The following is a 23912-nucleotide window of genomic DNA, read 5'->3' as shown; positions in this document are numbered from 1 at the left end:
ACAAAAAGACTAGAGATCTCAAGAAAATTGGAGATACCAAGGGAACATTTCATGGAAAGATGGGCACAATAAAGGACAAAAACAGCAAGGACCTAACAGAAGCAGAAGAAATGAAGAGGTGGCAAGAAGACACAGAGAAACTGTACAAAAAAGGTCTTAATGACCCAAATAACCATGATGGTGTGATCACTTACCTAGAGCCAGATATCCTGGAATGTGAAGTCAGCTGGGTCTTATGAAACTCACTATGAACAAAGCTAGTGGAGGTGATGGAATTCCAGCTGAGCTATTTCAAATCCTAAAAGATGATACTGTTAAAGTGCTGCACTCAATATGTCAGCAAATCTGGAAGACTCATTAGTGGCCACAGGACTGGAAAAGGTCAGTTTTCATTCCAATCCCAAAGAAGGGCAATGCCAAAGAATGTTCAAATTACCACACAATTGCACATTTCACATGCTAGCAAGATTATGCCCAAAATTCTTCAACCTAGACTTCAGCAGTATGTGAACCAAGAATTTTCAGGTGCTCAAGCTGGATCCAAAAAAGACAGAGGAACCAGAGGTCAAATTGCCAACATCCGTTGGATCTTAGAAAAAGCAAGGAAATTAAAAAAAAAAAATCTACTTCTGCTTTATTGACTATGCTAAAGCCTTTGACTGTGTGGATCACAACAAACTGTGGAAAATTCTTAAAATGATGGGAATACCAGACCACCTTTCCTGCCTCCTGAGAAACCTATAGGCAGGACAAGAATCAACAGAACCGAACATGGAACAATGGACTGGCTCAAAACTGGGAAAGGAGTACGTCAAGGTTGTATACTGCCACTCTGCTTATTTCACTTGTATGCAGAGTAGTACATCCTGTGAAAAGCCAGCCTAGATGACTCACAAGCTGGAACCAAGACTGCCGGGAGAAACATCAACAACCTCAGATACGCAGATGATACCAGTTTAATGGCAGAAAGCGAAGAGGAAGTCAAGAGCCTCTTGATGAAAGTAAAAGAGAAGAGTGAAAAAGCTGGCTTAAAACTCAACATTCGAAAAACTAAGATCATGGCATCCATCCCATCACTTCATGGGAAATAGATAGGGAAAAAGTAGAAACAGTGACAGACTTTATTTTCTTGGGCTCCCAAATCACTGGGGATGGGGACAGCAGCCATGAGATTAAAAGACGCTTGCTCCGTGGAAATAAGGCTATGATAAACCTAGACATTGTATTCAAAAGCACAGACATTACTTAGCCAACAAAGGTCCCTCTAGTCAACGCTATGGTTTTTCCAGTAGTCATGTATGGATGTGAGTGTTGGATCATAAAGAGAGTTGAACGCTGAAGAATTCATGGTTTTGAATTGTGGTGCTGGGGAAGACTCTTGAGAGTCCCTTGGACTGCAAGAAGGTAATCAACCCTGATTATCCACTGGAAGGACTGACGCTTAGGTTGAAGCTCCAACACTTTGGCCACCTGATGGGAAGAGCTGACTCTTTGGAAAAGACCCTGATGCTGGGAAAGATTGAGGGCAGGAGGAGAAGCGGGTGACAGAGGATGAGATGATTGAATGGCGTCACCGATTCAACGGACATGATTTTGAGCAATCTCTGGCAGATGATGAATGACAGGGAAGCCTGGCATGCTAAGTGCTGCCGTCCATAGGGTCACAAAGAGTTGGACATGACTGAGCAACTGAACAACAAGGCCTGCAGGGCAATGAGCTGAGGGTGTGGCACAGACTAAGTGTATAAACAGGGCTTCCCAGGTGGCACTAGTGGCAAAGACTCCAGTTGCCAATGTAGGGGTTTGATCCCTGGGTCTGGAAGGTCCCCTGGAGGAGTACGTGGCAACCCACTATAGTCTTCTTACCTGGAGAATCCCCATGGACAGAGGAGCCTGGCAGGCTACAGTCCATGGGGTCGCAAAGAGTCAGACACGACTGAGGTAACACACACACACACACACACACACACACAAGTGTGCACAGAAAGCATTAGTGGCCCTTGTCAGGCCTCTGTCAGGGTGTGCTCAACCCGGGGGAACCTGGAGCTGCCAGGCTCAGCCAGGAAACAGGGCTACTGATGAAGACCGACTCTGCCCTCAGGGACTTCAGGGGCACATGTTGGCTGAGCCACAAGACAGAGAGCCACCCCCAGTTGCGTGTGCTGAGTAAGATGGCAAGGCAAGCCAGCTGCCATCTCCTGGGTGGCTCTGGGTACCAAGCACTGTGCTAGTGCTTTCTGTCCACTGTCCTGTCTTCAATGTGGCACAACAAAGGCGGGTGCTGTGACTGGCTCCATTTCATAGACCAGCTGAATATCCTGCCCAAGGTCACTCTGTCTATAACTGACAGAAAGAGCTGACCCACAGTCTGGACTCTCCAGCCCCTGCTCTCCCACTGACCAGGGAGTCCAGTGCTGTGGGCATTGGAAAGTGAGCGCTTCCAGACTCCTGGAGTTCCAACCCCCGACCTGCAGCACATGTTTCTTACAGAAGAGCAGAAACATGCAGCTTGACCACCAGATGGCTCCAGTCAGAATGGAAAGTCACCGGCCCCTGATGAAAACCACGGAGGGGGTCTTGTCTTACAAAGAAGGGTGGAAAGAGCATGGAAAACTGGAATGACCACAGGCCCCACAGGAGACTCAGCATACCCCTGCCCCTCCCTGGGCCAAATGTTCACCTTCTGTATAGCAAGGGACCAGGGCCTGAGAGGATCCCAGCTCTGTTGTACCCACTGCACCCAATGACCAGAGTCCACTGACTGGTCCCCAGAAACCAGGGGAGCTCTGGGCACTGGGCGTGGCCTCTGGTGCAAATGCTACTAAATACGTGGTTTTCAGTGCTCCTGGACCCATCCCAGTGTTGGGAATTAAGTCTGTGGAACCAGATCACCTAGGTTCAAATCCTACGCCTATGCTCATTAGAGGTGTTGAGTGTGGGGACACTGCTTTGCCCCTCCGTGCCTCAGTTTCCTTCTCTCTCAAATCAAGATGACTTCCACCTGGTTTGGAGGATGGTCTATGAGTGGCAAATGTGTTAGTTCACATAAACTGCATAGGATGTGTGTGGCTGTGCTTGAGCACTCCGTAGCTGTCAGCCACGCCGACGTTTCTCAGGCCTGGGGCTCTGCATCGAGCATAATGAAGCTCATGGCAGGAAAGGGAACAGAGTCCAGGAGCAAAGGGAAAGCAGACAATGCAGCCGTCTGACGCTACGCCACTGCCCAGCCATAAACCAGGCCAGCATTCCCCAGATGCTGAGACATGAAATAAAGGGTTTTGTCATCAAGCCAGCTGGGGAACAAAGCTCACCAGGTTGGTCCACTGCAGGACTTCTAAGGGCCTTCAATTTCTTGGCCCACAAAACCTTTTCTAGTGGCAGAGCATCCTACTCCATTAGTGTGTGAAAGAATACACCGTGAGACACCCTCATCTAGACCACAGTCCTCCCAGCACAGCGCGGCTGTGCCACCAACGCCTGGGCACGAACAAGCAGCCACCGGTGCACATGGGCTACTTTTGACCCATCTCCTGCTCCTCTCTCCACTCACGCCACACAAGGGCCGACCTTGGGACTTGTGTGTTTACTGTCTCCTCTGCCTGGAAGGCCCTTTGCACAGAGTCATGGGCTCCTCTCATGCCCTTCCAGTCACTTAATCAAAGAAAACGTCTCTGGCCAGTCTATCAAAACCAGCATCACTGCCCATACCCATCATCCACGTGCCCTTTCCTGCTTATTTTTTTTTTGTACTTATCACCACCTGCCACATGGTATGTTTATTTGCCCACTGTCTAGTCACCCACCCCACCCATTGCACAGAAATGTCAACAGCACGACCGCAGGGACTTTGCACACTTCGATCACCACTGCGTCCCCAGTGCCCACCGAAGAACTTAAACATGGTAGGCACTCCGTAAATAATTGCTGAATGGAGGAACAAACACCCCCAAGCACCCAGCTAGTCCCAGTCACCCACCTTGCAGTTCAGGGTTCTCTGGCCAGAGCCTCTGGGTCTCCTATCCTGTTGTCCCCAACCTCCTCCCCAAGGACAGCTTCTCCATGACAATTTCAGAAAGGACCGTGGTCCCAGCAGTTGCTCCGGGTACCCCAACAAGCCCAGAGCAGCTCACCTGTCCTCTGGGATTTCTTTCCCTTCCTTCCTCCAATGCAAAATGGCTCTGGTTCAAGGGGTGCATGAACTCCATATACCCCTCCACAGCCAAGAGGAAAGGGTATAGGACCCAGAGTCCCAACCATCTGAGTCTGGGCTCAGAGGCTGACTCTCTCACTTACAGGCAGCACAGCCTCCTGTAACCTAACTTCACCCTCCTGAGCTTTGGTTTGCCCATCTGCAAAACAGGGACATAGCCCCGCCCTTGGGAGAACTGCCGTGACAGGTTTTGAATGACCCAGTAGAGCACATGCTCTTCTCCTTTGCACCTATCCCTAGAGCCACTCTTAAGAATGGGCCAGCAGCATGCAAGGCCTGTGTAAGGCAGGCAAGGCTCCTAATAAAGCTAATACTTAAAAGGCCCTTTCAGACACGAGGCACCATGTACCCCAAGCACCTTACCAACACTCACCCGCTCACCCTTCACGACCAATAAGCTGGGAGGAGGTGCTGTTATTACACCCACTGTACAGGTGGGAAAGTCAGGAACTCAGCCAGCGAGGGTGGGATGAGAATCGAGCTCGGCTGGAGCCCCTCACTGCTCGGACCTGCTCCCTGCGTACCTTGAAGAAGCCAATGATGCCCACGCCGTAGGCCACGCAGTACTTGTCCAGCAGCTCCCGGTTCCAGGCATCCAGGTTGACATACTTAAGGATGTTCTCATAGATGATGAGGGCGAAGCGGCCGCGGCCCTTGTCGGTGAGTGTGGGCATGTCGCCCTTGCCTGGTGCAATCTCCGTGCGGTACTTGAAGCGGCTGGACTCCAGGATAGCCACCACCTCCTGGCCCAGCTGCGAGTAGAGGCTCTCCACGAACACCAGCACCAACGGGTCCGTGCGGGAAGGGGTGGCTGCCTGGATGGGCTTGAGCGGCAGCAGGCGGCTGGGGGCCACGGGAGGAGGGTCCCCACAGTCAGGCTCGGGGGCATCCGCGGAGGGCTCCAGGCCCCGCTTCCAGCCATAAAGGTAGTAGGCCGAGACAAAAACGCTGAACAGGCAGAAGGCGAACAGCAGGAAAAGGACGGCCTGCGGGGACACGTGCCGACACAGCCTGCGGAGGCGCGCCAGGGCGGGCATCCTGGCCCCCGAGACCGTGGCCACCAGGGCCCCGGCCTGCCCCAAGGCCCCACGCAGGAGGAGACGCCCGAGTTGTCCACCGGCCAAGAGATTCACAGAGACTCAGTGAGTGAGGCCCGCAGTGGGCAGGGGAGAGGAGGATCCGGGCCCTGGCCCTTCCTCCCAGCCAGGTTGCGCTCCTTCCTTCCTCCGCACCCCTTTATGTCACCATGGCAAACCCCCACGTGGTCCTTTGCACAGCAGAAGTGCCCCAGGGCGTCAGGGCCTCCTGGGGGTGCTGGGCAGCGGGCAGAAGGATGCTGGGCAGGCCTGGGGGCGCCGCATGCCACTCACTCAGTGGGGCCCCTGGGGCCAAGGCTGTGGAGAGAGAAGGAGAATCAGAAGGTGGAAAGCCAGAGTGTGGGCCCTGGGGGGCTCCACCGACTGTGGACCCACAGGACCTGATCTAGGCTGGCCCGAGTTCAACTACTGCTGCTCGACCTGGGTGCATGCTTTGGGGCAAGCTTCTTCATCTCTCTGAGCCTCAGTCTCTCCATGTGTTAACCACAGTACCTGCCTCACCAGAGGCTGGGAGGTTTCGTCCCATGATACATACATCACGCTGAGCAGTTACCTGCATATGGTGTCTACAGTGATAGATGCGGTTTATCATGATTACCAGAGTCCAAGACTGCACCAAGAAGACTCCAGAAGCAGGAAGAATGAAGTGGGACGATAAGCGTTCACAAGGCCTGGCAGCTAGAGGTGGAATTCTAAATCACGACCCAACGCCGCGTTCCCCCACTCCCTTACCCGCGTGCTTCCCACCCATTTCTCTCTCGGAGTGTGCCCAGCAGTGCCATCTGACAGATTAAAGCCTAAGGCTCAGACTAGGATTCAGACTTAGGCTGTGAGGCATCAGCGGCTTGGCTGTGCTAGAAGGCCCTCTCAAGCATCAGCGATCTCACGTGTGAAATCACCAGGCCTGCTGCACCGGGCTGGGGCCGAGGGTGACTGAGGATACCTATGGGAGGAGGACGGCGTAAGCCACACATAAGAAACGGCAGCTGTCGCTATCTGCCCCAAATACAACAGGCATCTCTCATCCTCAGGGCACAAGCCCACAGTGGCATACACCAGCCCAGCACAGCAGGCGACCAAACCCCCTGCCTTGAGGATCCCAAGCTCGCCCAACATCCTCACCCAAACAGCACCCCGACCACGGCCCTCTAGTCTCCCTTAAACCTGAGTGGAGGCAGCTGCTGAAAGCTGGCAGGAGAGCTCCCCTGCAGGATGGGAGGGCAGGAGGTGTGAGGGACTGGGCTGGCGCAGCCAGGAGGAGAATGTGAGTCTCAGACCCAGAGGCAGGGATGAAGATCCTCAAACCCGCTCCCAGCCCCCAGACTACATGGTCTGCTCAGCGTGGGCACAGTCTACCAGAGACCCTACAGCTGTACTTCTAGGAACTCATCCTAGAGGTAGTAATTGCAGAAGTGTGCAAAGATTTCCCCACAAGAAAACCAATCCCTGTTCTGTATAATAGCATAGAGTGTTGTTTATAATAGCAAATGCCCAACAATAGGGGGCTGTCTTTAGCAATTATAATGCAAGCATGTGATGGAATCCCAGGCAGCCATTTACAGTATGCTGAAGGAGGACATTTACTGACACAGAAATATAATTACCATATATATTGTTAAAGTAGAAAACATCTTTATAAGACCATACTGTCTTTTGTGAAAAATTTTACGCGTAAGCCAGAAACTGGTACTAAATCCAAAAATCAAAACAAAAAACAGTAACAATTATCTCTGACTTTTCTTTTCCTTTGTTTCCTAGATTTTGTATAATAATCATTTGTTATCTCATGAATAGGTGAAAACAAATATTTTTAAAAGATGTGCTCAGCAAAGAGGCAGGGGTATGAAATGAGGATGTGTCTTAGCCGCTGGGTCTGCTCCCAGTTCTGCCATAACGTGCTGTGTGGCCTCAGGCACACTCTGCCCCTTTCTGGGCTTCTCGTCAGTCAGCGAGGGGCCTGGGCCAGATGATGTCTGGGGACTCTTCCACCTCTGATATTCTACAGTTCAGTCTCTTACGATGTACCAGCATCACAGGGAACCCAACGCAGCCAAGAAAACAGGCACCCACGATGCAGGGAGTGCGACAGTGGGAGGAGGGAGGGTATCTGAGAGAACTGAGGGGCACTTAATCCCCCTGGGGAGGATCAAGGAAGGCTCCTTGAAGGAAGTGGTACCTGAACTGGCCAGAAAGCCAAGCAAGGGTTGGCCCAGGGTAGGGAGAGGGAGGGATGCATAGCACAGCGTAGGCGTAAGGGAACAGGCAGAGCTTTCCAGGGAGTCCCTGCAGTTCCATCTGAGGGCAGGGCAAGGCGGGACAGGCTTCCCGGGTGCAGCCGAGAGAGCTGGGGCGACTGGCCCAGCTTATTCCCAGGGTGTACCCAAGTCCCATTCCCCTTTGATAAGGGCAGCCCTCTGCCCTGCGGCCACAGTGAGCCCCACCCCTTGGCCCAGGGCCAGGACAGGAGCACAGTGGGTGGGGAGGCACCTGCCTACTCAGGCCATCTAACCCCACTGCCCCTGCTGGCCTGGGTGCTCTGGTCACCGGCCTTCAGCCTGTTGCATTAACAGCCTTTCAACATGTGTGCTAATGACACAACCAGCAGTCTCAGGCGTCTTGGGGTCACCGACCCCTGTGGGAATCAGACATTTCCCTATTTTTAAAAAAATGCACGTACACTGGGAAATGTAACAATTTCATAGTCCAAACCCAGTGCCTCCAACTCCCTAAAGCCCTAGGTCAATAGAGCCTAAAGGTTACACGGGCAGACTAGAGATAGGCAGCTTCGTTCAAACCCAAGCCCTACCACCTAGTAAATGTGTAATCTTGGGCAAATTCTTTAAGTGCCCCCAGTTTCCTAATCTGTAAAACTGGAAAACTTGACATACTTTCCAAGGTTGTGAAAATTAAATGAGTGGATACATAGGAAGTGTCATGCCTGGCACACAACCCTGAGGAAAGCCCAGCTGCTGTTTTCATCTATTCCTATTTAGCGTACTCATAATGTGGGTAACACCTGAGCCCACAAAGCACCGTCAAGCTCTGGGCACTCTCTAAGTCTCTAACAGCCCTTGGAATCCCAAATCCCTACTTTCGGGAGCCATGCCTTGCTGGGGAACTGGATGGATGAGCAGAGGCCATATAGAAGCCAGAAGGCTAGAGAGAAGGCCATGCAAAGCTCAAGCCCACGAGAGGGTAAAGAGGGAAAGAGAGGGACCAACTAGCCCCTGGCCCCAGAGAAGGCCGGGTAGCTGGCAAATCGCGGACCACCATCGAGCTGGCCACGGGGGCCTCCAGTGCGGCCCCTACTGCAACCCTTCAAGGGCCTAGCACCAGCCATTCAAGGCCCTCCATACCTGCCTGAATTCCTGCACCCCTGTGGCTCAAGGGATGCCAAACAAAGGTTTCAAACTTCCGTGGAGCCACGCAGGCCTCAAGGACATCTACGGGCTGAGGCCTCAACACTTCCCTCCCGCCCTGGGCCTGCCTGGGCCTTGCCGACATCACCAGCCATCTTCCTAAACTCCAGCCTCGCCCAACCAGTCACCAGTCTTGGTCATGCATCTAAGCCTTCGTTAATGAAGTTCCCATTGCTTGGAATGTCTTCCCCTACCCCTTGGGACACTTACTCATCCTTCAAGACCCCAGTTCCAATATCATCATGTCTCTGAAGTCATCTCCACCCACCAACCCCTTTCCTGTCCCCACATCCCATTCCTCGGGCTCCCGCCCCATCCTACTCTATAGCATAGAAGCTGAGAACCAGGACCCTCCAGCCAAAACAGGATGCAAAATTCTTTTGACAGCATTTTTCTTTGAGACTAGCTATCAGCATCTTAAAATCAGGAGATTTCATATAAAAGTCAGAACTCACAACTTCTTGGAGAAGGAAATGGCAACCCACTCCACTACTCATGCCTGGAGATCCCTTGGACAGAGGAGCCTGATGGGCTACCGTCCATGGGGTGGCAGAGTCAGACACGACTGAGCTACTGACACACACACAAAATTGAGGAGATACTTGATGGCAAAAGGGTACACTTCATCTACTCTCCCATCTCCTGCAGGAATAGGATGGGGCAGGCAGCAGCTGGGAGGCAGGATGGCTCGCCACCCCCTCTCATCCCTTCTGGAAGTCTTGGGGCCTCAGTGCCTGCAACAGCTGGCCTTAGGCAAATAGAAGACTAAGTTGTTTACTGACAAAAAAAAAAAAAAAAAGAACTTCCAACTTCTTGAAAAAGAGCACATTTGAGGGACTTCCCTGGCGGTTCAGTGATTAAGACTCTGCACAGTTTCAATCCCTGGTTGATGAGCTAAGATCCCACATGCTGCGTGGTGCGCCAAAATAAAAAACAAAAAGTCCATTTAAAAAACACACACACACATTTTAGTGACACTAGGCCTGTGGAAATGGCAACCCACTCCAGTACTCTTGCCTGGGAAATCCCATGGACAGAGGAGCCTGAAGGACTACAGTCCATGGAGTCACAAAGAGTTGGACATGACTGAATGGCTGAACTCAGCACGGGGCATGCACACCCACTGGCTACCTTTGTAGCTTATACTTCAAGCTCCAGCCTCAGGTGGGTAAACACAGTCCCATAGCTGACCTCCCTCCCTCATTTAGCTCCCTGATGGCTCAACAGGTAAAGAATCTACCTACAATGCAGGAGTCACAGGAAATGCAAGCTCAATCCCTGGGTCAGGAAGATCCCCAGAGAAGCAAATAGTAATCTACTCAGTATTCTTGCCTGAAAATTCCATGGACGGAGAAGCCTGGTGGGTTACAGTCCATTGGGTCACAAAGAGAGCGTCTCTGGTGGCTCAGTGGTAAAGAATCCATCTGCCAATGGAGGAGACACAGGTTCGATCCCTGATATGGGAATATCCCACAGTCAGGGCAACTAAGCCCGTGTGCCACAACTATTGAGCCTGTGCTCTAGAGCCAGGGAGCCGCAACAATTGAGCCGACATGCCTCAGCTACTGAAGCCTGCAAGCCCTAAAGCCCATGCTCCACAGCAAGATAAGTCACTACAATGAGAAGCCCTCATACCACAACCAGAGAAAGACACACACAGCAACAAAGATCCGGCACAGCCAAAAATAAAATAATAAATAAAAGTAAAAAGCAACAAAGGGTTGCAAAGAGTGGAACACAACTGAGCAATTAAGCACTTAAGTGCACACACACACACCCCAACCCCTGAGCACACCCGCGCGTGCAGTCCAGGCAGAGCAGACTTGGAGTGTTTCTACACACGGCTCTGTACCCTGGAGCCTGCAGATGGGGGCAGGACTGGAACTTATTACCTGTGCCTGGCACTGTGCTAAGCACTTTTACATACTTTATCTCAATTAATCCTTACAACTAATACTGTCATTCACCTTTACAGTTGCAGAAAATAAGGCTCAGCGATGTTAAGCCACTTAAACCACACAGCTAGTCAGTGGCAGAAATGAAATCTGAACCTAAACCCCCTGAAATGGTGATGGCTCCAGAGCCTACAGGGGAATCTTGGCAGGGATAGGGGAGAGCATGAGGGGGCCTCAGCTACCAAGCCCTCAACCAAGCCTCCACTGTGCTCTTTCAGCCCTAGGCCCAGCTTTCCCTGCCAAGGTGCTGGGGATAATGAATGAGATGCTCTGGTTGTCATGGAGATGCCATGGCAACACTGCACTTTCGGGAAATACCACGGTAACTGTGGCCACTGCTCTGTTGAAAGTCACTCATGACCCCACCCCCCATTCCAAAACACTCAGGTGCCCCCAGAATCCTCTCTAGGACCCAAAGAGAAAAGAGGCAGAGGCTACAAGGAACCTCTCAGAAACCAAGCTGTCTAGAGAGGAGGACTGGGGAGGAGGTCGAGCTCTGCCCTGGATGGACAGGTGGGCTCTGAAGTGAGACCAAGAGCTCCCTGAGCCTTTCATGGTGAAGTGCACCTAACAACCCAGGTCCCCCGCACTCACTGCCTCCACGTGCAGCAGGCCTCCCGTGAAGAGCGCTATGCGTCATGCTGTGTCATCCCAAACATCTGAGGGGCAGTGATGAGGTAGCTGCTAGCATCCTTGTTAAAGGTCTCTGTGCAAATCTCTCCACCTCTCCGAGTCTCAGTTTCCCCAGCGTAAAATGGGGTTTATACTACTTATTTATCTTGCAGGGCTATTGCCAAGACTGAGAGAGATGATCTGTGTAAAACTGCTCAGTGCCTGGCACATGGTGATTACAGGCTAACAAGATGATTATTCACTTAATGGATTTGGAAACTGAGACTCAAGAAGGAACTGGCCAAAGACCACACATCAAATTGATAGTGGATCCAGAAACAGGAAGAGAGGTCAGGTTTGGGCGCACACTGGAAGTTGGGAACAAGCAGATGACCCATTCCCTGTTTCCTCATTCTGTTCCTACTGAGCCCCGCCAGGTACCAAGCAGGGCACTGGGCACTGAAGGTGCAGACTTTGGGGCTCCAAGGTTCTAGGTCTCTGGCATGCTGCTGCTGTGGGCTGAATGGAGGCCAGTACCCAGAGCCCCACATGCTCACCCAGCCCAGATTTTATTTCCTGCCTGGGTCACTCCTGACCATGCCCCCTACTTCCTCCACACTCACAGGCACATGTATGGACAAGCAAACTTACATGGTGCTGAGATGTTCAAATGGATCAACACAGGCCTCCAGGCCACAGGCACAAGGATGGAGTGGGGAGTTGAGAAGAAGTGTGGGGAGAGCCCTGCAAACAGGCTTAAAAGTGTGTGAATGCGCATTCAGCCTCAGGGAGGAGGAGCGGCTGCCGGCTGGGCACTGGGAGCCCCACTTGCAATCCCAGGGCCGTTCCCCACAGCTGACTTGGCCCCTGCCAGCCTGTCACACCCTCAGCACAGTCACACCACCGCCCATTACCCAGCCGCACCCCACAGTCACCCTGCTCCACCAGCTACCCAGCCCCAGCCTGCCCCACCCACCACATGTATAGCAAAGAAAATCCTTCACATTTGCTTCCCAGCTGTGCAGGAGTTTCTCTGGCGCAATCACACCCTTGGGAGGCTGAGACCAGAAGCAAATCCCTTCCTCTGTTGGAATCTGCGGCCCGCCCCATCCCCCACAGCCCCACAGCACCGCCTGGCTGAGGGCCAAAGGGCTGCCTATCCGTCACCCTGGAGTCCACAGCTGCCACCAAGGGACGGTCGGCAGTCTGGCTGAAGGGTCTCAGGACTGCAGAGTATATGGCCCACCCTGCGGTGAGCACACCGGGACAAGGAGGCCCAAAGAGATGAAAGGACCACCTTGGGTTGCACTACCAGGCCTACCCCACCCCCACCTGCCTTGGCCCATTTTCTTATCCACAAAAAAAGCCTACACATCCTCCTCCAAGGCCAGCCTCAGCTGAGAGTTGATTCCTCCAGCTCTGAATTTCAGAAGTCCTGGATGAGCTCTCCTGCCCTGTACCCCACCACACAGGGCCAGACTGATGTGCCAGAGATGTCAGCTGCAATCAAGACTAGCACACCGGGCCCCAACTTCACCAAAAGCTTTCCAAGGTGAAGTGATCACCCACCCACGGTAGGTATGTAAGAGTGAAGTGCCCCTGCCAATGACCTTTCCCTTTTTCAATCTGCTACAAGGAACTGCCAAGCTAAACGTATTAAAGCATGAACTCCCATGTATTAGACATGATATGCCTGTACTACATGCTATTATTTACCCCACACCACACCACTATGAACAACATTCCCTTCATTTGACAGATGAGGAAACCGAGGCCCAGAGCAGTCTGGGGCTTGCTAACAAGTGGTAACTGGGAATCTCCCCAGCCCATCCATCCTTCAGCAGCATGCGCCCTCCAAGTCCACAGAGGACAGCTGACACAGGCCAGCGCCTGCACACCCCGTCCTCTGTTCCCTTCAAATGCTGCGCTTTCTGTTTTTGTTTTCAAGCATCTTATGCGTGTTTTAACATCAAAAGCAGCCTCTCATGATCCTGCCTGCAAGCAGACCCACAAATCAATCATCAATCAACAAGCAAACAGACCATAAAGCACTGGTTCACTCCCCGGTTCCCAACCTGGGGTCTGTGCTGGGTTCCTGGGAGGGGAATGCCCAACAAAACTCTCAAGAACCAACACCTCCCTACTTGTTGAGAATTTGTCTTTCTTCCAGCAAGGCGTGAGTTGAGAGTGTACCTTTGCACCAGCTCTGAAAATGGGGTTTACTGAGCAAACAAACAAGACGGCAGGGCGGCAAAGTGGGGAGTGAGAGGGCACAGGACCTCTGCCCTTTGGCCCCACTGGAGCTCTCAGGCAAACAAACCAAGGCCCCTCACAGAGCAAGCTCTTCATTAGCCCCCAGAACTCCTCAAAATAGGGCTCTCTCCACCCAACGCCCAAATCCATCTATGCAGTCAAATTCATTCCCAGTTATTTCTCTCAGGCTTGGATCACTGGCACTTGTGGGGGGCGGGGGGGGCCAAACAGTTAAGATATTTCTTTGCAAATATCCTAACCTCCCTCGCTGATGGCAGCCGGCACTGACTGAACTCCTGGTACCTTGCCAGCCAGACGCTGGCTTCCCTTGATTCATCACACCCAATCCTCACACCCTGAGAGGTGGTGTCACTGATACGTGCACTTCACAGAAGGGAAATCTATGCTCAGAGAGGGGATGAAGCAACTGACTCAAGGTCACACAGCTGGGCAAGGACAGAGCTAGGACTACCCCAAGCCGGCCCACTTGGAGCCCCAGCCTCTGTGCAGCTGCCCAGCACTCCACACCATTCCTAAACTAGGTCTGCAGCCCAGAACCTACCCAGGGACGGGTAGGTTCCTGCTCCCTGCAGGTGACTGGCCCCAGTTGCCTCAATGCAGGCTGATCGGCATCCCTAGAAACAGGAAAGCATTCCTTCATGGACAGATGAGGCACCACAGGTCCCCAGAGAGGCAGGACCTCAGCCTGAGGGTCCTGACCATCCCCTGCCCCATCCCAGACAGGCAGAGACCCCACAACACGAGACAGGGAGGCTGCCTCCATGCCCCAAGCAGAGGCCTCATGTTGAGGAAGGGGAGAGCTGGATGGTGAGGGTCAGAAGCAGGAGATCCGAGTTAACAAGGCCAACTTGAAGGATATCGGGGACCAGCATGCCTCACAGGTCTGCTACACACCAGCTACTACGGCAAGCAGTGCCCAACCGTGATCTCAGTTATTCGTCGTTTTACCGTTATTCATTCCTCCCCGTCTGCCAGCCCTGCAGGGGAGCTGGGAAACACTGGCCAACTCCAGCCCCTGCCCTCCACATCTTGTCCAGGTTGCCATATGACCCCTGGACAGATCCTGAGAAACATGTGTACTCGGGATGGGGTGGGGGCCTCCAACTCTTGGAGGTGGAAGCAAACTCCACATGGGCCTGGAGTCCCATCAGCATCCCAGTGTGTCCACCAGCTCCCTCCAGGCAATACCTTCCCTTCTCTGAGCCTGTTCCTCAACTGGACAACAAGGGGGTACAGATTAGATCAAAAGTTTGTGACGTCTAGGGGTTACGGCACCCTTTGAGAATCTCGTGAAGGCTGTCAGCAGACTCTTCGCAGACAGATGCCACATTCCATACAAACTCACAGACTGTGAACAACTCCCTCCCCAAAAGTCAAGTTAAGATCATAGAGGGACTTCCCTAGTGGTCCAGAGGCTACGACTCCGTACTCCCAATGCAGGGGGCCCAGGTTCGATCCCTGGTCACGGAACTAGATCCCACATGCCCCAATGAAGACCCGGCACAGTGAAAACAAAGAACAAACACAGAAAGTCTGCAGCAGCCTTTTGACTTTGACAAGCCATATCCTCACCATCTAGACAGGACTGAAGCCACGAAGGTAACGTCGGAGCACCCTGGGACCTCACCACGCCAGCTCCCCCAGGGCCTGTGGTAAATCTTTAACTCCCAGACCTGCTGGCCTCAGGTGGATTTGTGGACTTGCTGAGCTGTCAGGAGAAGCTCAGAGAGAAGCTGAGCCCGTCCTTTCCACCCCTCAGCCACAGTCTCCTTCTCCTCAGTAAGGAGTCTGCCAGGTCGGCCCTAGGCTGTCTCCCTGGGGCGGTCCTGGTGGTGGAGATCCTTGAGGCACCCGCTTCTGGTCCTGTATGCAGACAGGACCTCCAGGGCCAGGCTTGGGGGCCACTCCTGCACCCCAGGCCCCGTCCTGCATGGGTATGAACATGAACACACTGTGGGCACACACACATCAGACAGGCCTGGGAGGACTGCACAGGAGGGAAGGAACACGAGGCTGTGGTCAGACGGGGCAGGGAGGCCAGGGAGAAAAATGACAGGACCCACCAGAGCTCCAGGCAGCAGCCGCTCAGCTCTGCTCCGCTTTAGGTCGCCGCGTCCTCGTAATGGCTCCCCGCTCCTCACTTAACACAGCCGCGCCTAATCCTAGAGCCAGGACAAATGGCATTACTGTCAGCCCAGTCCCCTCCCTGGAAGGGAGGGAGGGGGTGGCCCGGGGGCACCCCACGCCACCAACCACGTTCGGGGAATCCTCCAGGCCTCCCCCATACTGCGTCCCTTGCCAGAGGCCACCAATTCCTACCCTCCTAAACCTCAGGAAGAGGATGTCTCGTCCGACTCCGTCCCACGCCTGGGGACCCTACAGCAGGCAGGGACCCTGCGCCCTCACCCATACCCTGACAGAGGCAGCTTCCACGGAAGAGGAGAAAGTATGTCCCTGACCCTATGCCGATGGCCCTCGCGTTCCTCTCAAGGGTGGCAGCCTGGAGCGGATGAGCCCTTGCCATCAGCAAGGGTAACTGAGCTCTGACTGCAGCTCTGCCTGACTTCCTATGTGACCAAAGCAGGGCCCGTCCCCCAATCCAGATCTCAGTTTCCCCGCCTGTCCTGAGACGAAGAGGAAGCAGGGCTGATAGCCCCTACAGGGCCAGCAGGTGGTCAAAGCACCTCGTTTTGGTCCCCACCCCAGCTGCCAGGCCCTTGTCACTGCCCCCACCAACCTCAATAGAGGAGAAAGAAGGGTAACTGCCAGAGCGCGGAGGTTCCAGAGCGGAAAAGGGCCTTAACAAAGCCCAGAGAGGAGGGGCAACTGGGCCGTGGTCACATAGGCAGCTGGATTAAGGCCAGCCTGGGTTTGCTCTTCAGCAGTAAACATGTAAGAACGTCCACCTGCGAACGTATCTGCCTTTTTAGAGGATGCCAAGGAGAACACAAGACAACCTGCTCAGTGGCAGAGTTTCAGGCCCCAAGAGTAGCAGCTGGGCAGGGGAGTGTTAATGGCATGTTTGAAAGTGTAGGGGCTGGGGATGGACACTGCTGACTGTCCAAGGCTACTCACATCACACCACGAGGGTGGCCTAGGCTCCTGCCAGCCCGCAGTGATCCCAGGAACTCCTACAGGGATTAACAGCCTTGGCCACCTCCTAACAAGTCACCTGTGGCCCAGCAGTAGTGATCGGGAGCCTGGCCTAGAAGCACGAAAGCCTGGGGGATGCTGAGAAGCCTCCAGGCCCCATGGCCAGAGTGGAGGGAAGCCAGGAGCTCTGGGGTCAACACGGAGGAAAGGAAAGCCTGAGGCACTTGGAGCCCCAGAAGCCCCCTAATCTCCCAGAGGCCTGGTGGGTACCAGCCAGGCCTGCTGATACCAAGGAGGCTTCATCAGGGCCTGCATGAAAGCGCCCTCGTCTCTCCACGCTCACTGGGGCTTGTCACCACGACAGGAGCCTGCTGCCAACATGCCTCCCCGCCAGGGTGAGGGCTCGAATGCTCACACGGAGGCGCAGCTGGCAGGGGAAGGGGCAGCAGGCAGGGGGAGGGGGAGGGCCTTGCTCTCTCTAGATCACAGACAGCTCGAGAGCAGAGACAGAGTAAACAGCACCAGGCCGGTGACTACTTATCCAAGGCCCCTTTTAAAGAGGCCAAGGGGCCTGGATGAGGCTCTACAAGGCACCCTGCAGGTGTCCGCACACCCCCAAGGCTCAGGGGCTGATTTCTGGAGTCGGGAGACTGGTGTTCTAGTCCTCCACTGAGCCAGGATGAGGCATCCAGGCAGCAGGCGCCCACTCTCAGGTGCTGGCGGGCACCTGCCCGGCACCAGGAGTCTCACTGAGGCACCTGAGTGCTCCTCTCAGTCTGCCTCTAAGTGCCTTCCTCGCCTCACCCTAGGCCCAGCCTCCCACTAACCTGCCAGTGAGCCCAGCCAAGCACTCCCTCCTTGCTGTGTTCACCAGTAAAATGGAATGGTGCCAGATGACTCCAAGGGCCAACCTAACTCCAAGCTGGGTGATTCTGCAGGGAGCATAACCAACCTCCACACTCAGCCCCAGGAACGGGCACAATGGCCCCCACTCCCGCCATCCAGAAGCCCATCAGGCACCACGCTCCAGGCAGAAAACATGGTATAACACCTCTGTGTAACCATGTGCTCTGCCCTTTCCTAAATGCTTGGCCTCTGCTTCATCAAGCCCTCATTTCACAAATGTGGAAAATGAGGCTCACGGGAGTGAAGCAACTGGCTCAAGCTTAGTCGGGAAGTGCTAAGCTGAGATTCGAACCAGGGCCTGGCTGTAATCCTACATTCCACGGGATCTGCCAGATAACCCAGAACTCACTACAGCTCAGAAGATGCTACTGGGTCTTTGCACCTCCCACGTCTTTGAGGGTGCAATGCTGAGGCTAATGCAAAAGGCGGGCTGCCGGAGGTGGCGGGAGCAGAGGCAAGCATGGGAAGCCTGTGTGGGTGCTCAGCATCTGCAGACTGACCAGCCTCCGGCCCGGCCAGCTGTCCACTACTGTGGCCACAAAGTCCTCGTCACCACAAGCATACCACCGCCACCACTGTGCCATATTTAAACCATCACACAGATGCAAAGCTTTTTCACAGATGCTGCTCTGGCATCACATGACAAGCTTCTAAGATCATGGCAGGGATTTCTTCCCTCTTTCTGCTATGAGGAAAGTGGGGTTCCTGGAGGAAGAGTGACTTCCCAAGAACACAGTGAGGCAACGTTTGGCAGTGAACTTGGAGCCCACACCCTCTGCCTTAGGTCTGGAGCTGTCTACTGCTCCATGCCCTTGACTTTTCAGGTCAACCAGCACTGATGGACCTATATAACAAACACTTTTTTTTTTTTTTTGGACCATGCTGCATGGCTTGTGAGATCTTAGTTTCCTGATGAGGGATTGAACTTGGGCCACGGCAGTGAAAGCACTAACTCCTAACCACTAGACCACCAAGGAGCTCCCACTAACAAATGTTTCTGAGAGCTCATTCTGTGCAGGTATTCAGTTCAGTCACTCAGTCGTGTCTGACTCTTTGCGACCCCATGGACTACAGTACGCCAGGCCTCCCTGTCCATCACCAATTCCCGGAGTTTACTCAAACTCGTGTCCATTGAGTTGGTGTTACACCCACATTTCATGTTGTTATCTCATTTAACCATCAAGACAGCTTCACAAACTACTGCCACTGTTCTCATTTCACGACACTGCAGTTCAGAAACATGGCATATCTTCCCCGGGTCACCATTTTAGAAAGGGGCAGAGCGGAGATTCAACCGGAGGTCAGTCTGGCTCTGAGGCCTACACTTGGAATCTCTGTGCTCACTCTGGGACCAGAGGGGAAAGGACAGCAGACACACTCAAACAGCATGCGTGCCTGCAGGTTATGGCGAGATTAGGATAACAGGGAGACAAACAAAGCTCTCGGAGAGCCCAGAAGATGCAGGCTGTTACAAACGTCCAGGCAGGAGGCCAGGAGTCTGAGCAAGGGACATGGGAACAGAGGGAGGTGACAGATGGGAGGGAGGCGGCCTTGTGAGACCTTGGTCAAGTGCCTTGCTTTCTCTGGATCTCAATTTACCCAGCTGTTAAGAAAAGTCCCTGGAATATCTCCAGAGCCCTCTCCACCTCGAAAAACTCTTGGACCCTGGGAAAACAAGCAATGCCTGGTGACAGCCTGGCTGCCAGCCACAGGGGAATCTGAAATGTCCTTGGCTGTCCTGGCACGATTCAACTGCTGGGTAACAGGCTTGCAAAAGCACAGGCTCGGTCAGCATGCCTGGGCACCACTGAAGTGTGGGTCCTAAGGGGGCCACATTCCACCCATTGTCAACCCCTCCATGGCTCCAGTGGAGAAAGCACCCAGGCTGGACCCAGACCAGGAATCGAGGTCACATCCAAGTGCCCAGTGGAATGTCACTCCAGGCCTGCCCTGATCCTGTTCAGACAGCCCGAGGACACTCAACATCACCCACCCCTCAAAGCCCCACACTCACATTCCCTAAGGTCAGCCACTGGGATGTAGAGACAAAGGGTTCTGTAGGAGCTCTGAGGGAAAATGACAACCTCCATCCCCACAGGACCTGTGCAAGGCAGAAGCTGCCCACGCCAAGTCAGTGAAGACCACCAGTTAAAGGAAGGGCGGAGAGTCCATCGGGGTGGCCCTCAGTTGTCACTCCTGCAGGTGGACGGGGCTCAGGCAAACTCACAGCTGCCTCCTCAGAGCATGTGTGGACCAGTCTCCTATTCTACAGCCTGCCGTGGCTCCCACCGCCCACGGGGCAGAGCCCCTCCACCTGGCCCACTGCACAGCCACTGCCACTAACCGCCTCTACCCACCGCACGTGGTGTGCGCCGAGGCCGTGGCAATGTGCATTTTCTCACTTACCCCTCACAGGGACTCTCTGATGCAGGATGCAAGTACTACGGTTGGCCTGTTTTCACAGATGAGAAAGCTGAGGCGCAGAGAGGTTATGCCAGTGGCCCAGAGTCTCACAGCCAGGTGGCAGAACAAGGACTCACATCCACACTGGACTTTAAGCCAGGTTCTTAACCTGCGCTTTTGGCCTCTTCAAGTGCTCCCTGCCACCCTCAGAACCTTGGGGCCAGCTTAACAATTCCATATGCCGGAGGGGAAACCAAGGCACAGAGAAAAACCTCTCTCTCTGTTGGTAACCAAGCCAGGGAAAGGCCTGGGGCCTCTGGCTTCCTCTTCGAGGACTCCCCCCACGCCACCCATCCCAGGGGGAGCCCTCACCCAAGGAAGCACAACAGGCAGAAAGGCCAGGACCACTGCCAAGACAATGAGTCTTCAGAATCTGCCTTCTTCCTCTGTCCAGAACGAAGGGGGAAAAAGGAGCAGGTTTACAAAGAAAAAGCACATGAAAGGCCCAGGAAATGCTGCTCTTACAGACAGGTTCTCAAGAGTCTGGAAGGTCCTCACGGGCACTCCCACACCCCTCCAACAACAGGACGCCCAGGACCAGCCTCTACTCGCGCATCTCCCCTCCCCCAGGCATGCCCCTAACTAGCGCATCTGATCTGAAATCTCCACTTCTCTCCCTAAACCTGCCATCCTGCAGCCTTCCCTGTCTCCATAAACGTCCTTCCAGTCCCTCAGACCAGAAACCTTGCCGCTGACACTTTTTTCCTCCCACGCCGCCCATCTGACCCATCAGCACAGCATCCTGAGAAACCCATCCGGAGCCCGACCCCTTGCCACGCTGAGCTGTACTGCCACCTGTGTGACCGCCACACCTCCCTCCCTCCCTCCCGGCCTGGCCATGTTCTGCTTCCACCCTCCTGACTTCTCCCTGCCCGCAAACGTGAGTCAGCCCTCGGCCCCAGCCCCTCGGCAGCTTCCCCTCAACTCAGACTCAATAGCAAAGACCTCTAGAAGGCCCGAGAGGCCCTAGGCGGTCCTCCCCGGCCTGGCTGGCCACCTCTCTTCCTAGGGCCGCTCTCACTCTGCCCCTGCCCACGCCAGTCTTCTGCTCCTGGAGCACATCCCAAACCCTCTTGCTGCGAAGCCTTGTGCTGCTGCACCCTCTGCCTGGAATGCTCTTCCCCACACACCCTGTGGCTCCCTAGCTCCCTCCTGGAGTCTCCCGTCCCCTCACCAGAGATTTTCCATGACCCCCACCCCTAACACAGCAGAGCCACCACTCAACACAGCTTTATTTTTGTGGCAGGCACTCTGGCCACCTGACAAATAGCCACTATTCATCAGTTTGTTGACTCTCTCTCACCACTAGAATGTCACCCCCAAGTCCAAAGTAGGGACCTGGGCTGTTTTGTTCACTGCTGTTTCCCAGTGCCCGGAACAAAATAGATGCTCAATAAAAATGTGCTGGCAGAAGGACTATGGCTGCCCTCATCCGAGCATCTGTTGGTTTCTTCAGCCCCGAGGAGACCAGGAGAGCCTGGAGGTGAAGTGAGACTCTGCCTGTATCAGCCGGAATCTTGACAGTTGTCACGTGAACAGTCCTGGAACAAGTAACTGCTTGGACCTGACCAGGACCTACACTGGTCCCTATCTGATGCCTGTGCCCACTCTCCTGGCTACTTCTGGGTCTGACGGCTGGGCCCATGGGGCAGCTCCCATCCCCGCGGGAACACGGACTGGGCTGCAGCTGGGCTCCCCCCGCCAGTCCGCCAGTGCTGCTGGGGTCCGGCATCTGACAAAGGCTGCCCCACGCCCCCAGCCAGGGGAAGCGGAGGAGGGAGGCCCAGTGCCACGCCTGCCCTTTTCCTGTTGTCAGCAGGAGGGCCATCAGAAGGAAGCTTTGTTCTCAGAATAAAGAGCAAGAAGCCCAGTGCCAGGGGGAAACGGGCACAGAGGCAGCTGGCCCACTGGAGGCAGTTTAAGGAAAAATGAAAAAAAAATGGGATGGAGGATGTTTGAGGGGTAATTTGCACAACCAACCAGTTTCATGCCTCCAGGGTGGCTATGACGATGGTGGCTTCGCTTTTCCAGGCCAAGCCTCGAGGTTGTCACAGACAACCAGACGATTGTCCCAGCTCGGGGGGCCTGGCACTGACCCTGAGGAGGGAGGTGAGGACAGAGGAGTGGATCCTTGCCTGGGAGTCAGAAGACCTGGGTCCAAGCCTGGCTTTCACGTGAGACACGGGGGATGTCCCTCCCTCCACGTACCTCGACGTATCCATCTGTAAATGACTTGTGCCGGCCTGTGCTTGAAGCCTCAACCTGTCTGCCACCAGACCACCCAGCGAGATGCCTCTGAGCCTGTGGCCAGGTCACTGGCAGCCCAGGATAGTCCTCCAACCTTCTTGGGCACAGGCCCTGCCCACTGGGACCCGGGCTTCCAGCCTGCCTCCTCCCCTGCCATCAGGGCCCTCCTCTCCTGAGCTGTCTGTCACCTGAGCAGTGTTAAATCCCTCTGGGCTTGGCCTAGACTCTGACACCTGCCCAGATGCCCCTGTCAGCCTCTCCCAGGATGGTGCTCCAGACACTTTCAGTCACAACCACCAGAGGAACCCAGCATGTTAGTGCACAGAAGGTGAAAAAGCAGCTCAGAGAGGGAAAGGGACACGAGATGTCACATGGCTCAAACGTACCCAGAGGTCCACCGTTCCAGCCCTGGGCTCCCTGAGCCAAGATAGGGTCTTCAAGGCATGTCTATAGACCCTCGCGTCTAAATCCTCTAGGAGGGGGACACTATACTCTGGACTGAAGGAATCAAAGATGAGGGCCAGAAACCTGCATGCTTTTTTTTCTTTAAAAAAAAAAAAAAAAGCTTCCCAGATTTTTCTTGTACCCAGAACAATTGTGACCTCTCAGCTAAGACCTCTTCCAAGAGGGGACATCTTAGCTGGTCTCCAGGGAAGGTTAGGATTTCCATTAAAAGAGTAAAATAAGCCTTGCATAGATAGATAGCTGAACAAAGAAGCTGGGGGTTAAAGCACATTCTCTAGAAGAATAAAGCAGAAAAAGGCCTGAAGGAGGGGAAACCCAGTCCAGTAAACACTTGAACTGACTCTCCCCCACCATCTCCCATCTCCCCAGGATTCAGAGGTTTGCATTTGATGCCATCCAAAGGCTGCTGATCCCAGCCTCTCTCTGCCCTGAAGCTCCTCTAAGCCCCAGGGGAGAGTGGAAGGTGGAGACAGCTGCAGGGGAAATGTCCCTCTCCTTGCTTATACTGCAGCATGGGGATGACTCTCTGAGTGACTGTTTATCCCCAGCTTAAGAAGCTGCCAGGGTCAGTGGCTAAGCAGTCACAGCTTATCTGGGAGGAGGATTCTCAGGCCACGGGGCAGGCTGATCCAGAGGCTTCCATTAAATGGAATCTTCACAGCTGGTGAGGTTCAGCAATGCCCCGCCTTCGTTCATAAAGGAAACACTTATTATGCTCCTGCTGTGTATGCAGTCCTGAGCTTGAGCACAGTGCTTCGAGGGACAGAGAGAGGAGTCAGCTACCCCCAACCACCCTCAAAGAGCCCACAAAGCTGACAGACAGGGCACCATAACACAGCACAGGCGAGAGAACCAGCCGTGCCTACAGGACAGGGTCGAAAACTCAGATGCCTAGGAGGCTAGAGAGACTGTGTAAGTGTGCCAAGTGGCTCGGGAGGGATGGGGCAAAGTGGAGCTTACGTGCTTCATCTCCAGTAGCGGCCACTGGGGAACTAGGCTCAAACTTTTACAATCTTCTCATTTTTGAAGTAAAGCCAGAAGTTGAGATCTTACGTAAAATCTCCTGTTGGCAACTAGCTCAATATTTGGTGTGGGCCAAGTAAAATCTGCCCCTGGGGTGGATGTGTCCTGCCAGTCTGCGGCCTCTGTTATCTTAAAGAGAACAGAATGC

At 54.1% G+C, this 23912-nt stretch overlaps 1 protein-coding gene across 5 annotated transcripts in view; it reads right to left on the bottom strand.

Annotated features, from left to right (window-relative positions):
- NDST1 (N-deacetylase and N-sulfotransferase 1) overlaps positions 1-23912 on the bottom strand; it is a 99727-nt gene that overhangs the window by 45023 nt on the left and 30792 nt on the right. For 2 of the 5 annotated variants that reach the window (XM_069592437.1, XM_069592439.1), the window contains exons 3-4: positions 15631-15729; positions 4735-5604 (exon numbers count right to left, since the gene is read on the bottom strand). In XM_069592437.1, the coding sequence (XP_069448538.1) occupies positions 4735-5247 (513 nt within the window). In that variant the 5' untranslated portion in view covers positions 5248-5604; positions 15631-15729. Of the gene's footprint in view, positions 1-4130; positions 4221-4734; positions 5605-15630; positions 15730-23912 lie in introns of those variants that run through there. The other 3 variants (XM_069592436.1, XM_069592440.1, XM_069592441.1) reach the window with 2 other exon arrangements.

This window comes from Ovis canadensis, chromosome 5 (assembly GCF_042477335.2).
Source record: "Ovis canadensis isolate MfBH-ARS-UI-01 breed Bighorn chromosome 5, ARS-UI_OviCan_v2, whole genome shotgun sequence".
In the NCBI taxonomy this organism is placed as follows: Eukaryota; Metazoa; Chordata; class Mammalia; order Artiodactyla; family Bovidae; genus Ovis; species Ovis canadensis.
Note: the sequence above shows the minus strand (reverse complement) of the source record. Positions and strands in the feature narration are given on the sequence as shown.